Raw genomic sequence first — 13,391 nt, forward strand, 5'->3', positions numbered from 1 at the left:
CTGCTTGGTCTTTAGGTTTCAGATAAGTTATTCCACGTGTAAGTGTATCAGGGAATGTGTATGGGTCTGCAATGTAATTGTTAAATAATTTAGTTAGATGTGAATGTGTTGAGGTGAACTTCTTTAGCCAGAAATTTGCTATTTTATCTTTTCCAGGGGCTTTCCAATTGTGAGTAGAATTAATTGCTTGGGTGACTTCATGTTGCAAAATTATCACTTCAGGTATTTGTGGTATCATCTTGTATGTGTCCGTTTCTGCTTGTATCCACCGTGCATGTCTATTATGTTGTACTGGGTTTTATTATTATTATTATTAATATAATAGAGGGAAACATTCCACGTGGGAAAAATTATATATAAAAACAAAGATGAGGTGACTTACCGAACGAAAGCGCTGGCAGGTCGATAGACACACAAACAAACACAAACATACACACAAAATTCAAGCTTTCGCAACAAACTGTTGCCTCATCAGGAAAGAGGGAAGGAGAGGGGAAGACGAAAGGAAGTGGGTTTTAAGGGAGAGGGTAAGGAGTCATTCCAATCCCGGGAGCGGAAAGACTTACCTTAGGGGGAAAAAAGGACAGGTATACACTCGCACACACGCACATATCCATCCACACATACAGACACAAGCAGACAAAGTTTTAATCTGCTTGTGTCTGTATGTGTGGATGGATATGTGCGTGTGTGCGAGTGTATACTTGTCCTTTTTTCCCCCTAAGGTAAGTCTTTCCGCTCCCGGGATTGGAATGACTCCTTACCCTCTCCCTTAAAACCCACTTCCTTTCGTCTTCCCCTCTCCTTCCCTCTTTCCTGATGAGGCAACAGTTTGTTGCGAAAGCTTGAATTTTGTGCGTATGTTTGTGTTTGTTTGTGTGTCTATCGACCTGCCAGCGCTTTCGTTCGGTAAGTCACCTCATCTTTGTTTTTATATATTATTATTATTATTATTATTTACAGTTGCTACTTCATATCTAACAATTCATCTATTGAGTAGGAGTAACTGTCATTCAGAAATTCTTTTAATTTCGTTTTGAATGTTGTTTGACTATCTGTCAGACTTTTAATACTATTTTGCAAATGACCAAAATTTTTGTGGCAGCGTAATTCACCCCTTTGCGCACGAAAGTGACATTTAATCCAGAAGAGTGAATATCGTCCTTTCTTCTAATGTTGTAGCTATGCACTTCGCTGTTATTTTTTAATTGGGATTGGTTATTAATGACACATTTCATAAGTGAATATATGTATTGCGAAGGACTGTGAATATCCCAAGTTCCTTAAATAAATGTCTGCATGGAGATCTTGCGTGGGCTCCAGCTATTATTCTGATTACATGCTTTTGTTCAATGAAAACTTTCTCTCTTAATGACGAATTGCCCCAAAATATGATGCCATATGAAAGCACATGCACACACAAAACTATAGTTTTAAAAATAAAATTGTAACTGTGTTTATATAACAATTATTTAAAATGTCATTAAGCACAAAACACTAGGCAGTTAACTTGAACAGAGCCAAATGAACACTTATAGACTTGCAGTATAGGCAGGCTGTGGAGGGAGGGTGGGTTTCATGTCCTGACTTTAATTTCACGTCTTGACAGAAGACAGCAGGCAGACTGCTGACTGGTGAATTTTCATGAGCATACTTGCGTGGTAGTACTGCCTTCTTCAACACACTTCTCATGACTCCAAAATGTTGTATGTTTCTTGACTTTAACTTCAGCTAAATAAAACAAAAAATATAAATAAAATTACAACTACAGTAAAATCTTTAGCCCAATTTAAAAGTAAATAACAAAAAATTTTTCCAGAATGAAATTTTTGGTCTGCTGTGGAGTGTGCGCTGATATGAAACTTCCTGGCAGATTAAAACTTTGTACCGAACCAAGACTCGAACTCGAGACCTTTGCCTTTTGCGGGCAAGTGCTCTACCATCTGCCTAGGAAAGGCAAAAGTCCCAAGTTCAAGTCTCAGTCTGGCACACAGTTTTAATCTGCCAGGAAGTTTCAACAAAAAATGTACTAATAAATTACTGTTTTAAGTAGCTGATCTTCCAAATTGTAGTTTTAAAATCTTTTACTTCTATATAACCTCTACTATAACCATTCTGAATTTTAAAATAGCTGTTCTATACGTTTTGAATAGATAGAACTTGTTTTGACTTCAATATAAGATAAAGTTGTTACAACTCTGAATCCCACTAATTTTTTGCACCATTTGAAAGGTAATTTTATGTTTTCAAAAATATATGGCTGCATTGGGTTATTTGGAGAGAGATTTTAGCTATTCATAATTTTCTGTTCCTACGTCACAATTTTGAAATTAACAATATTTTGAGTTTCAGTACAGTTTCTCAATATGATTGAACATTATAAATCGGAATTTTGTAACTCTTATCAGTTGCTGTATTTAATTTAGAACAAAACTGTGAAAATTTCAAGGCTCTAGCTTCAAAACTATTGATTTTGCTTCAAATTCTGTAAAAGCATGCATACTTTAGTTACATCTTAATTGCACTTGGAAATACAATTAGCCTAAAACTTTAAATGGTGATAACTCTGAAACTACTTGATAGAATTGGATGAAACTTTGTATATTTTTCTTGTCTTTATCCTTACATTTCACTCACAAATTTTGGTACAAATCCAAAAACCTTGGGTGTTGGCTGGATGATTTTGTGTGGAATGACAGTATGTGGTGGTGTTAGTTAAGGGTACATCTCACTCTGAATTTATTGGCTTTATACTCATTTTTATGGGAAACTGGTGCTGTATATTTTTTTTGTGAATTATCCTAGTCTGACAGTGTGATTAGGATCTTCAGTAAAGCATTTATCTGTAAATGAGGGAGAGCTTGAGGAGACTGATTGTAGAAACTTTACTCCATGAAACCATCCGCTCTTCCCACCAAACTGTCATAGGAAGATGCTTGACCATATTTCCTATTTCTTTTGTGATTTTGATGCTCAAAAGGATTGACTTAAGATGTCACAGAAAACCATTCTTGTGCTGTATTTTACGGATAGAACGCAAATGCATGTAAATATGCCAGCAGAAAATTGTTAAGTTTTTTATTCAGTTTCCAGAATATCTGACTCGAAATCCTCCACACGCAGATTCACCACTAGTTCTAATTCTGCTCGTGATAGTTACCCCTGAACAGAAAATAAATTGACATGATGATGTATCTGAATCTTCAATGAGTTAATGTCTCCTGAAGTTCCTCTTGTTGAAAGGGAAATTGAGCCAGTACCCATTGTGATGATATCTGTTTCCTGAGGCTTCTGTTTACTGAGGTGATGGAAAAAGGAAGGTAAGTGTGAGAGTGGTGGTCACACTAACCCACAATAACAACTCAATATCTTCTCAAGATAGTTCTCTAGCTATTCTTGAGAGCACCAGTGTAACTTAGTATTGGTAATGTTTTAGGAGATCTTTAAGGACGAAGTCATATGGCTATGAACAAGCGAGTTTCGCGAAAATGTTAAAGCAAAAAATAATGTGAAATTGCCGGTTTTTTAACAAAATATTGGCAGAGCAGTGATTTGTATGAAATATTGAGAAATGTCATTTCCATGTATAAAAAAATATTATAAATCTGAGAATGGCAGTTTGCCAATTTTTGTAACTGCTGGTTACTGAATGCTGAAATCACATTTTGACATCTTGTTTCTTCAAGGCTGAGGTTAATGTATAATCTTAAAATGAATGATCATTTCCCGCATAACTGTGATGTGATGTCAAAACTAACACCAAAAGTGGCAGAAAAAGCCATGAATTGGGGAACAAAGGTAACAGCAAAAAAGGAAGAGAACACCAATTCTAGAGAAAAATACTGACATTGGAAAAAAAACACCAAAATTATTAAGAAACCAGCAAATTTGGCAGAAAAGGTAACACTGAGTTTTTTTTCACTGAATCTGGAAAAAATAGCAGCAAATTTATAAAAAAGCAGCAAATTTGCCAAAAACTGAAGAAAAACAAACTTCCAAAAAATAGCTCCAAATTGGTAAAAAGAACTTGCAAAAAATAAAACCTGAACCAGAAAGAGAAAAACGGCAAAACAGCAAAAACTGTGATGACTTGAAGGTACCGTTGCAAATGCTGGTTCTCAAAAGTGTTTCTCCCCTTCCCTGCAGGCATTCCCATTTGAGATCGCAGAGTATTTGCTTAACACTTGCCTGTTATTTGTTCTTAATGTAATTAGTGTGGTACGAAAGCAACATAATTGAATGTTTGTATTTTTTTTATCATGCTCCACACAGGGACTGTAGTGTCATAATTAGGTGTTAGACAGAATTAAAATTTCATGGTCCTTGAAGTTCATTAATGACAATAAATTCTTTGTTGGAGATTCTGGCGCTTCCTGTGCCATTGGTAAACGAATAATTGACAGTGTTTACAGTGGTTCTTATCTAGTGCTTTCAGTGAATGCAGGGCAGCTGCATGCTCCAAAGAATGTAAGTAATTTGCTATCAGCATTACTATCATAATGGCTCAAAATTTATCACTTAATGCAGTGGAGTTACATACATATCACACAAGCCACCATACAGTGCTTAGGGGAGTGTATCTCGTACCACTTTAGGCATTCCCTTTTCTGTTACATTCACAAATGGAATGAGAGGGAAAAAGGCTATCTATATGCTTTTTATCTGTGAGAATAATTTGACAGCGCACTGAAAGATCTGTGCCCTAAGGTTAGATGACATTCTCTCAGAATTATTGAGTGCCTTGGGAGAGCCAGCCATGATAAAACTATACCAATTGGTGTGATAGATATATATGATACCGGTGAACTACACATACAGCTACCTAAATATTCTGTAAGATACCACAGTGTGCATGGCAAGGGTACCTTGTGCCGCCAATAGTCATTCCCTTTCCTGTTCAGGGGGAAATGTAGTGAGGGAAAAATGAATGTCTGTGTGTCTCAGTATGAGCCTTTATTTCCCTTATCTTGTCTTTGTGATCCTTAGACAAGATGTGTATTTATGGCAATAGGATTGTTTTGTGGATTGTTGCAAGTGCTGGTCCTCAGAAGTGTTTCACAAAAAGATTTTCGTCTTCTCTGCAGGCATTCCGATTTGAATTCACAGAGTATTTGCATAATACTTGCCTGTTGATCAAACCTACCAGTAACAAATTTAACTGCATGCCTCTGAATTGCTCGATATCTTCTCTTAATCTGACTGGTTTGAGATCCTGAAGACTTGAGCAGTACTTAAGAAGAGGTCACACAAGTGTTCTATTTCAGTACCTGTGTTCCACTATCATCCATATGTTTGTGAGTAAGATTTGGAGCTTGGTGTGCATCTGCACCACAGGGATCATTGCCTGTCCTCGTCTTAATTGTACATGTGGTGTCTGCTCTTTCAAATGTGTAAAACAGCCAGTGATCCCTTCAGTGCAGATGCACACCAAGCTCAAACTCTTACACAAATTGGCAAAATGCCGTGAGTAGTGAGTATAATAAGCAAGGGGCTCTACATCAGTAGTGTGTGAATAAGTTGAGAATTTGGGTCTGATGGGAGGTGTGCTAGGGTAGTTTGTGTAGTTGTGATGACCACTGTGTCTAGGCGGTGTAGTGGTCAGCGCATTCGCCTAATAAGTAGCAGCCCCTAGTTCGAATCCCGGACACGCCTGTGAACATATGTGTGTGTGTGTGTGTGTTTTGTCTGCATTTAACAGAGGACTTTCTGAGATAGCTGATAATTGATAGAACCTTTTTCCTCCCCCCCCCCCCCCCCCCCAATATGTGCCTTTCTGCCTCTCAGTGCGGTAAGTAGCAATCTATCCATTTGTTTTTTTTTCCCCCCCTACCTTGGATTTTCTATTGCTTGACAATCATATAGTTATTCTTATTGAGTTAACCACTGGTTAATGTATGATGCATCTGTGTTTTTCCCATGAGTAATGATGATTCATTGTTCCTAGGTACCTCCACACAGCACCAGCACTAGTAGTAGCAGCACTGTTGGCGATGGCATAGGTGTACAGAGGCAGGGCAGCCAGAGACACCGCCGCTCAGGAAGCAGCGACCTGACAAGTGTACCTCCGCTGCCCCCGCCACAGGGTCTGCACCCCATGCCAGGAACCTCTGCACACCTGCCTGCAGCGTAAGTTAAAAACTTTGAATGTGCTTGGGATGTGCTTTAGTTTCTCAAAAACTTTTATGCACATACAGAGGAGGTAATTTGAGAAGAACATAATGACAATGACTGATAGTAGGACAAGTAGGTTGGATGTAAATTTTTTATTCATTATGGCTACATCTGTGCATTTGTCTAAGGTGTCAAGAGTGTTGAGGTAACACTGGCTATTACATGTACTTACAGCCAAATTTTGTTTTGGATCTCTCTCCCTCTTGTCTTTCTCCCTTTCGCCCTCCCTCCCACTCCCCCTCCCACTACCACTCCTCCTCCCACTCCTCCTCCATGTCTCCATCCCCTTCCCATCTCCTCTCCCCTCCCCTCCACACATCACCCTCCCCTCCACACATAACCCTCCCCTCCACACATCACCCTCCCCTCCACACATCACCCTCCCCTCCACACATCACCCTCCCCTCCACACATCACCCTCCCCTCCACACATCACCCTCCCCTCCACACATCACCCTCCCCTCCACACATCACCCTCCCCTCCACACATCACCCTCCCCTCCACACATCACCCTCCCCTCCACACATCACCCTCCCCTCCACACATCACCCTCCCCTCCACACATCACCCTCCCCTCCACTCTCCCACTGCCCCACCCCTCCCATCCTCCACATTCCCCCTTACCCTCTACCCTTAAGTGTCCTAATCTCTCGCACAGGACATTGTGAGGTCTTCAAAAGACTTCTGTGTAAATTCCCTGTAAATCTGTGATACAGTTGTATGTGGGATACATGAACATCTTACTTTGTAGCAATGCACACAAATTCTTTTTATGTCCGCTGTTACGCTTGCTTGCTAAGGACTCCAAATTTTGGTACAGATCACAATAGCGTTTTGTATACAATTTCCTTATCATATTCCTAGCACTATTCACAATTTCTCACCAAATCAAAGTCATCAATTCATCTTGTGTACTACAGATTTCCCATATTCCTTCTATTTCATATCATTTCACTTTATCATTTCATGTAAGGACACAAACTGGTTTTCCTTCTTGTTCATGTAAATTACACATTTTGCATGATGCATATATGAAGAGAGCTGCCCTTCAGTAAACAAAGTTGAAATACTTTCTCTCAATCTCATAACATTACAATCACCCAGCAATGATACCTTTCTGTGAACAACAGCACTATCAGCAAAGAATCTGAGTGTGATACTGATAAATCCTTTATGTTGTGTCTATAGGTGAAACATGGTGACCTGGATAACTATAAACACTCCAAACATTTAGTATATGAGTAAAATGTCATTACCTTTATTTGCAAAATGTGCAGGCAATGAAATATACATAACTTTGAAGATGTGTGTCTTTCCCAGTCATTTCCATTATTCATTGATCTCCGAATACTAGTTTTGAATATAGTTTGAAATTTAATAGCATCATGCACAGTTTGTTGTATCTCACTGTGAGTCTTCAGAGATCTGAGGGCAGAACTCGGTGAACAGCTTCTTAAGATGATGTGCAGCTGGGTACATTGGCATGCAGTGAGTGCAATCAAAGGCATTCCCTGGTGGCATCCATAGGAATATAATGAGCCCTGCAGCTAGTATGACTTCGAGTGGTGCCAGCTGGCAGCCTGTCTGTGGGTTGTGACTTTTGCTGAGATGTGGGCAGCATGCCATGCGTAGATGACCTAGGGATGCCATGTGCAGATGACCTAGGGACTGTTGATACCACAGTCCTTCACCCCACACTGCCCCCCCCCCCCCCCCAAAAACTGCATACTATTGTTGCATAGTGTGAGTGCAAGCAATGATATGGAGAAGGCCTGTGCCATGGTGCAACTAACGGAGTTGAATATGGCATGATGGCACTAACCAACAAGTGTCCCAACATTAGCTGTGTGAACATCAGTCGACAAATGTGGCTGCAGCATAGCTGGGCAGGGGTCAAGAGCTGTCTGTTGAACTATATGCCTGATTATCAGGCACCAGTAAAGGCTGTTCAGGGGCAGCAGTTTGGGATACAGGCAACATGTCTGAAAAATGAAAATATTTGGCGGGATCACAAAAATTCCAGAAACGTAATTGGTTTTGGTGCCGTCAGTGTGTGTCTGTTTTGCCTGGAGTGGTATAGTGAGCTCAGTGTAAGGTTTGGTAAATACACAATAAAAAACTTTGTCATTCATGTGGAACTTCACTGCTAAGGTTATGTCCGAAGCAGAGTGCTGAGCACATAATAAAGGTAGCAAACTGCAGTAGGTAGCAAACTGCAGTAGGTAGCAAACTGCAGTGACAACGACCATGTAGCACTTCTGCAGACAAAGCATCACGAACAGGAATAGTGCAGAAGGTTCTGAGAAACAATAACAAAGCATTGCCCTCGAGTGTGAAGCATGAAGTTTGGGCATCTGAAACTTGGAATTGCGAATGAATTGCTTAGCTTCGCCTTTTGATTATGAAGAGGAGGAGCCATCCGGATATGATGAATCCCATTTTGTCAGCAGAAATGTTGAAATTCCAATGATGAAAACTGTGTACCATTGTCTGAAATAATTTTTTGAGGCAAACCTTCTAAACAAGTCTGAAGTGAGCTTTTTGATAGTGTTAGCACTGGCCATCAAATTCAGAGGGATTGAGCTGCTTCTCTGTACGGTCATGTACATCTTTCACCAGATGAAAAAGCACTGTTAGTGGCTTATGATCAGTCACAAGAAAAATTTTCTTCCATGCAGATATTGATGAAATTTTATAACACCTTATATCATAGCTAAGATTTCTTTTTCCTGTTGACTGTAGTTGACTGGGCCTTGTTCAGTGCTTCAGAGGGAAGTGCTGTGGAGCGTTCGGTGTTTCCAACCTTGGAGAAAAAAGCGCACTTTTTCAATGTGATGCTGTATTGACTGCAATCACTGCCGATCTGTGGGGTCATAATGGAAACGATACGGGCGAATAAACGATGCATTTTTCAACGTTTGAAATGACCATTTGTTTTCTCCAGAGCATTGGAAAGGAACACTCTTACACATGTGATGATGCAAAGGAGCAGTGATTTGCACTGTGTTCAGAATGAATTTAGTATATTAGGTAATTTTTCCAAGAACTACCTGTAGTTCCAGAACATTTTTATAAGAAGGTAATTTCCTGATGGCATCTAAGTATTTAGTCGAGGTACAAGCTGCACGGGCATCGATGAGATGTTCCAAATATCCAATTTCTGTATTGAAAAATGAAAATTGCTGCAGATTGCACTGCATCCTCTGTTATTTAAACTTGTAAAAAAAATCTAAGCTTTGGATATGCTGTTCCAACATTTGTCCAGATGCTGTGATGTCATTCAAATAATTTGAACAGGATGGGACTTTCAGCATCACTTGTTCATGAAAATGGTGAAACACTGAAGGAACTCCTCAACAGAATAGAAGGAGTGACCTATGAGGAAACTCTTAAGTTTCGATTTGAAGCCCGTGGATTACTGCTAATATTTTTGAATTCTAATGCTAGCTTACTGAGAATGGATGCGGTAGTACACTGCACACCTTTTTGCACAACCGTTCAGGAAGTCCAGTCCAAATGCAGGTTTGATTTCCGCTAAGTATTAACTGAGTGAAAGCTGCTTATTCTTGGGAATAAGGTAATATTGTTACCAAGAAATGGCAGTAATATATATTTTCAAAAATGTCTGTTTGTGTCTGTGTATGTGCGGATGGATGTGTGTGTGTGTGTGTGTGTGTGTGTGTGTGCGTGTGTGTGTGTGTGTGTGTGTGTGTGTGCGCGCGCGCGAGTGTATACCTGTCCTTTTTTCCCCTTAAGGTAAGTCTTTCCGCTCCCGGGATTGGAATGACTCCTTTCCCTCTCCCTTAAAACCCACATTCTTTCGTCTTTCCCTCTCCTTCCCTCTTTCCTGACGAAGCAACCGTTGGTTGCGAAAGCTAGAATTTTGTGTGTATGTTTGTGTGTCTATCGACCTGCCAGCGCTTTTGTTTGGTAAGTCTCATCATCTTTGTTTATATAAATTTAAAAACAAAGATGATGTGACTTACCATACGAAAGCGCTGGCAGGTCGATAGAAACACAAACAGACACATACATACACACAAAATTCATGCTTTTGCAACAAACTGTTGCCTCATCAGGAAATAGGGAAGGAGAGGGAAAGACGAAAGGAAGTGGGTTTTAAGGGAGAGGGTAAGGAGTCATTCCAATCCTGGGAGCGCAAAGACTTACCTTAGGGGGAAAAAAGGACGGGTATACACTCGCGCACACACACACATATCCATCCACACATATACAGACACAAGCAGACATATTTAAAGACAAAGAGTTTGGGCAGAGAAGTCAGTCGAGGCGGAAGTGCAGAGGCAAAGATGACGTTGAATGACAGGTGAGGTATGACTGGCGGCAACTTGAAATTAGCGGAGATTGAGGCCTGGTGGGTAACGGGAAGAGAGGATATATTGAAGAGCAAGTTCCCATCTCTGGAGTTCGGATAGGTTGGTGTTGGTGGGAAGTATCCAGATAACCCGGACGGTGTAACACTGTGCCAAGATGTGCTGGCCGTGCACCAAGGCATGTTTAGCCACAGGGTGATCCTCATTATCAACAAACACTGTCTGCCTGTGTCCATTCATGCGAATGGACAGTTTGTTGCTGGTCATTCCCACATAGAATGCATCACAGTGTAGGCAGGTCAGTTGGTAAATCACGTGGGTGCTTTCACATGTGGCTCTGCCTTTGATCATGTACACCTTCCGGGTTACAGGACTGGAGTAGTACAAAGTTTGCCAAGGTAACCCCATTCCCGATGTCCCGGCGGAGCTTCAAGGAATCCTCAGAACCTTAGGCCCCCTGCAAAACCTTTCACCTGACTCCATCAACCTCCTGACCCCTCGGACACCTCGCACCCCTACCTTCTACCTTCTTCCTAAAATCCACAAACCCAATCATCCCGGCCGCCCCATTGTAGCTGGTTAACAAGCCCCCACAGAACGTATCTCTACCTACGTAGATCAACACCTTCAACCCATTACATGCAGCCTCCCATCCTTCATCAAAGACACCAACCACTTTCTCGAACACCTGGAATCCTTACCCAATGTGTTACCCCCGGAAACCATCCTTGTAACCATTGATGCCACTTCCTTATACACAAATATTCCGCACGTCCAGGGCCTCGCTGCGATGGAGCATTTCCTTTCACGCCAATCACCTGCCACCCTACCTAAAACCTCTTTCCTCATCACCTTAGCCAGCTTCATCCTGACCCACAACTTCTTCACTTTTGAAGGCCAGACATACCAACAATTAAAGGGAACAGCCATGGGTACCAGGTTGGCCCCCTCGTACGCCAACCTATTCATGGGTCGCTTAGAGGAAGCCTTCTTGGTTACCCAGGCCTGCCAACCCAAAGTTTGGTACAGATTTATTGATGATATCTTCATGATCTGGACTCACAGTGAAGAATAACTCCAGAATTTCCTCTCCAACCTCAACTCCTTTGGTTCCATCAGATTCACCTGGTCCTACTCCAAATCCCATGCCACTTTCCTTGACGTTGACCTCCACCTGTCCAATGGCCAGCTTCACACGTCTGTCCACATCAAACCCACCAACAAGCAACAGTACCTCCATTATGACAGCTGCCACCCATTCCACATCAAACGGTCCCTTCCCTACAGCCTAGGTCTTCGTGGCAAACGAATCTGCTCCAGTCCGGAATCCCTGAACCATTACACCAACAACCTGACAACAGCTTTCGCATCCCGCAACTACCCTCCCGACCTGGTACAGAAGCAAATAACCAGAGCAACTTCCTCATCCCCTCAAACCCAGAATCCCCCACAGAAGAACCACAAAAATGCCCCACTTGTGACAGGATACTTTCCGGGACTGGATCAGACTCTGAATGTGGCTCTCCAGCAGGGATACGACTTCCTCAAATCCTGCCCTGAAATGAGATCCATCCTTCATGAAATCCTCCACAATCCACCAAGAGTGTCTTTCCGCCGTCCACTTAACCTTCGTAACCTGTTAGTTCATCCCTATGAAATCCCCAAACCGCATTCCCTACCCTCTGACTCCTATCCTTGTAACCGCCCCTGATGTAAAACCTGTCCCATGCACCCTCCCATCTGGTTTCTGTACGAATTGTAAATAGCCTTTCACTCCCTGTATTTCACCCCTGTCACCTTCAGAATTAGAAAGCGTATTCCAGTGAACATTGTCAAAAGCTTTCTCTAAGTCTACAAATGCTAGAAACATAGGTTTGTCTTTCCTTAATCTTTCTTCTAAGATAAGTCATAGGGTCAGTGTTGCCTCATGGGTTCCAACGTTTCTACGGAATCCAAACTGATCTTACCTGAGGTCGGCTTCTACCAGTTTTTCCATATGCCTGTAAAGAATTTGCGTTAGTATTTTGCACCTGTGACTTATTAAACTGGTGACTACTACTAACATTTTGATATAATTCCCACTTTGTTCCACATGATATCCTTATCCCATTAGTCAGCCACCCGTGCTGCCCATTACTGCTAGTACCCCGTTTAGAACATTCTAATGGAAAGCAACTCTCAAAGAGCATGAAAAGTGTGTTACGGAAAGCATTATGTTTGTTGGCACTATAAACATCCTGCCACTGTTGGTCCTTGATGAGGTTTAAAAAACTCTCTGTTGCCGTTGGGTTAACTTTCCTACTTAGTTTGTAATTATATGTGATTTTTGATTGAATACAAAAGTCTTTTAGTGTTAATATTTGTGCATCATGGTCTGAAAAACCATTCACCCTTTTACTAATAGAATGCCCATGTAGTAATGAAGAATGAATAAAAATATTGTCTATGACTGTGCTAGTGTTCCACCTGCACTCTAGTTGGAAAAAAAAACACAGTCTGCATCAGATCATATAAATTTAGGAGATCTACCAACACTCTTTTTCTTGTACCAAGATACACAAAATTTATATTTAATTCACCGCATATAACTAATTTCTTGTACTTCCTGTAAAGTGAATCAAGAAACCTCTGTAGCTTGAGCAGAAATGCTCTGAATTCAGAGTTAGGGGACCTATAAACAAAAACAATTAGAAGTTAAGTTTTACTAAATTCAACTGCCCCTGCACAACATTCTAATATTTGTTCAGTGCAGTGCCGTGATACGTCTATGGACTCAAATGGAATAATATTGAAACTCTTTGTCTTTAAATATGTCTGCTTGTGTCTGTATATGTGTGGATGGATATGTGTGTGTGTGCGCGAGTGTATACCCGTCCTTTTTTCCC

General features: G+C 41.1%; 1 protein-coding gene across 1 annotated transcript in view; it reads left to right on the plus strand.

Annotated features, from left to right (window-relative positions):
- The window catches only part of LOC126412898 (E3 ubiquitin-protein ligase SH3RF1), a 236,679-nt gene that overhangs the window by 47,983 nt on the left and 175,305 nt on the right, over positions 1 to 13,391 (plus strand). Inside the window, exon 8 of the mRNA XM_050082789.1 lies at positions 5,945 to 6,126. Within this exon, the coding sequence (XP_049938746.1) occupies positions 5,945 to 6,126 (182 nt within the window). The remainder of the gene's footprint in view (positions 1 to 5,944; positions 6,127 to 13,391) is intronic.

The sequence above is a fragment of the Schistocerca serialis genome, chromosome 7 (genome assembly GCF_023864345.2).
Source record: "Schistocerca serialis cubense isolate TAMUIC-IGC-003099 chromosome 7, iqSchSeri2.2, whole genome shotgun sequence".
Lineage (NCBI taxonomy): Eukaryota > Metazoa > Arthropoda > Insecta > Orthoptera > Acrididae > Schistocerca > Schistocerca serialis.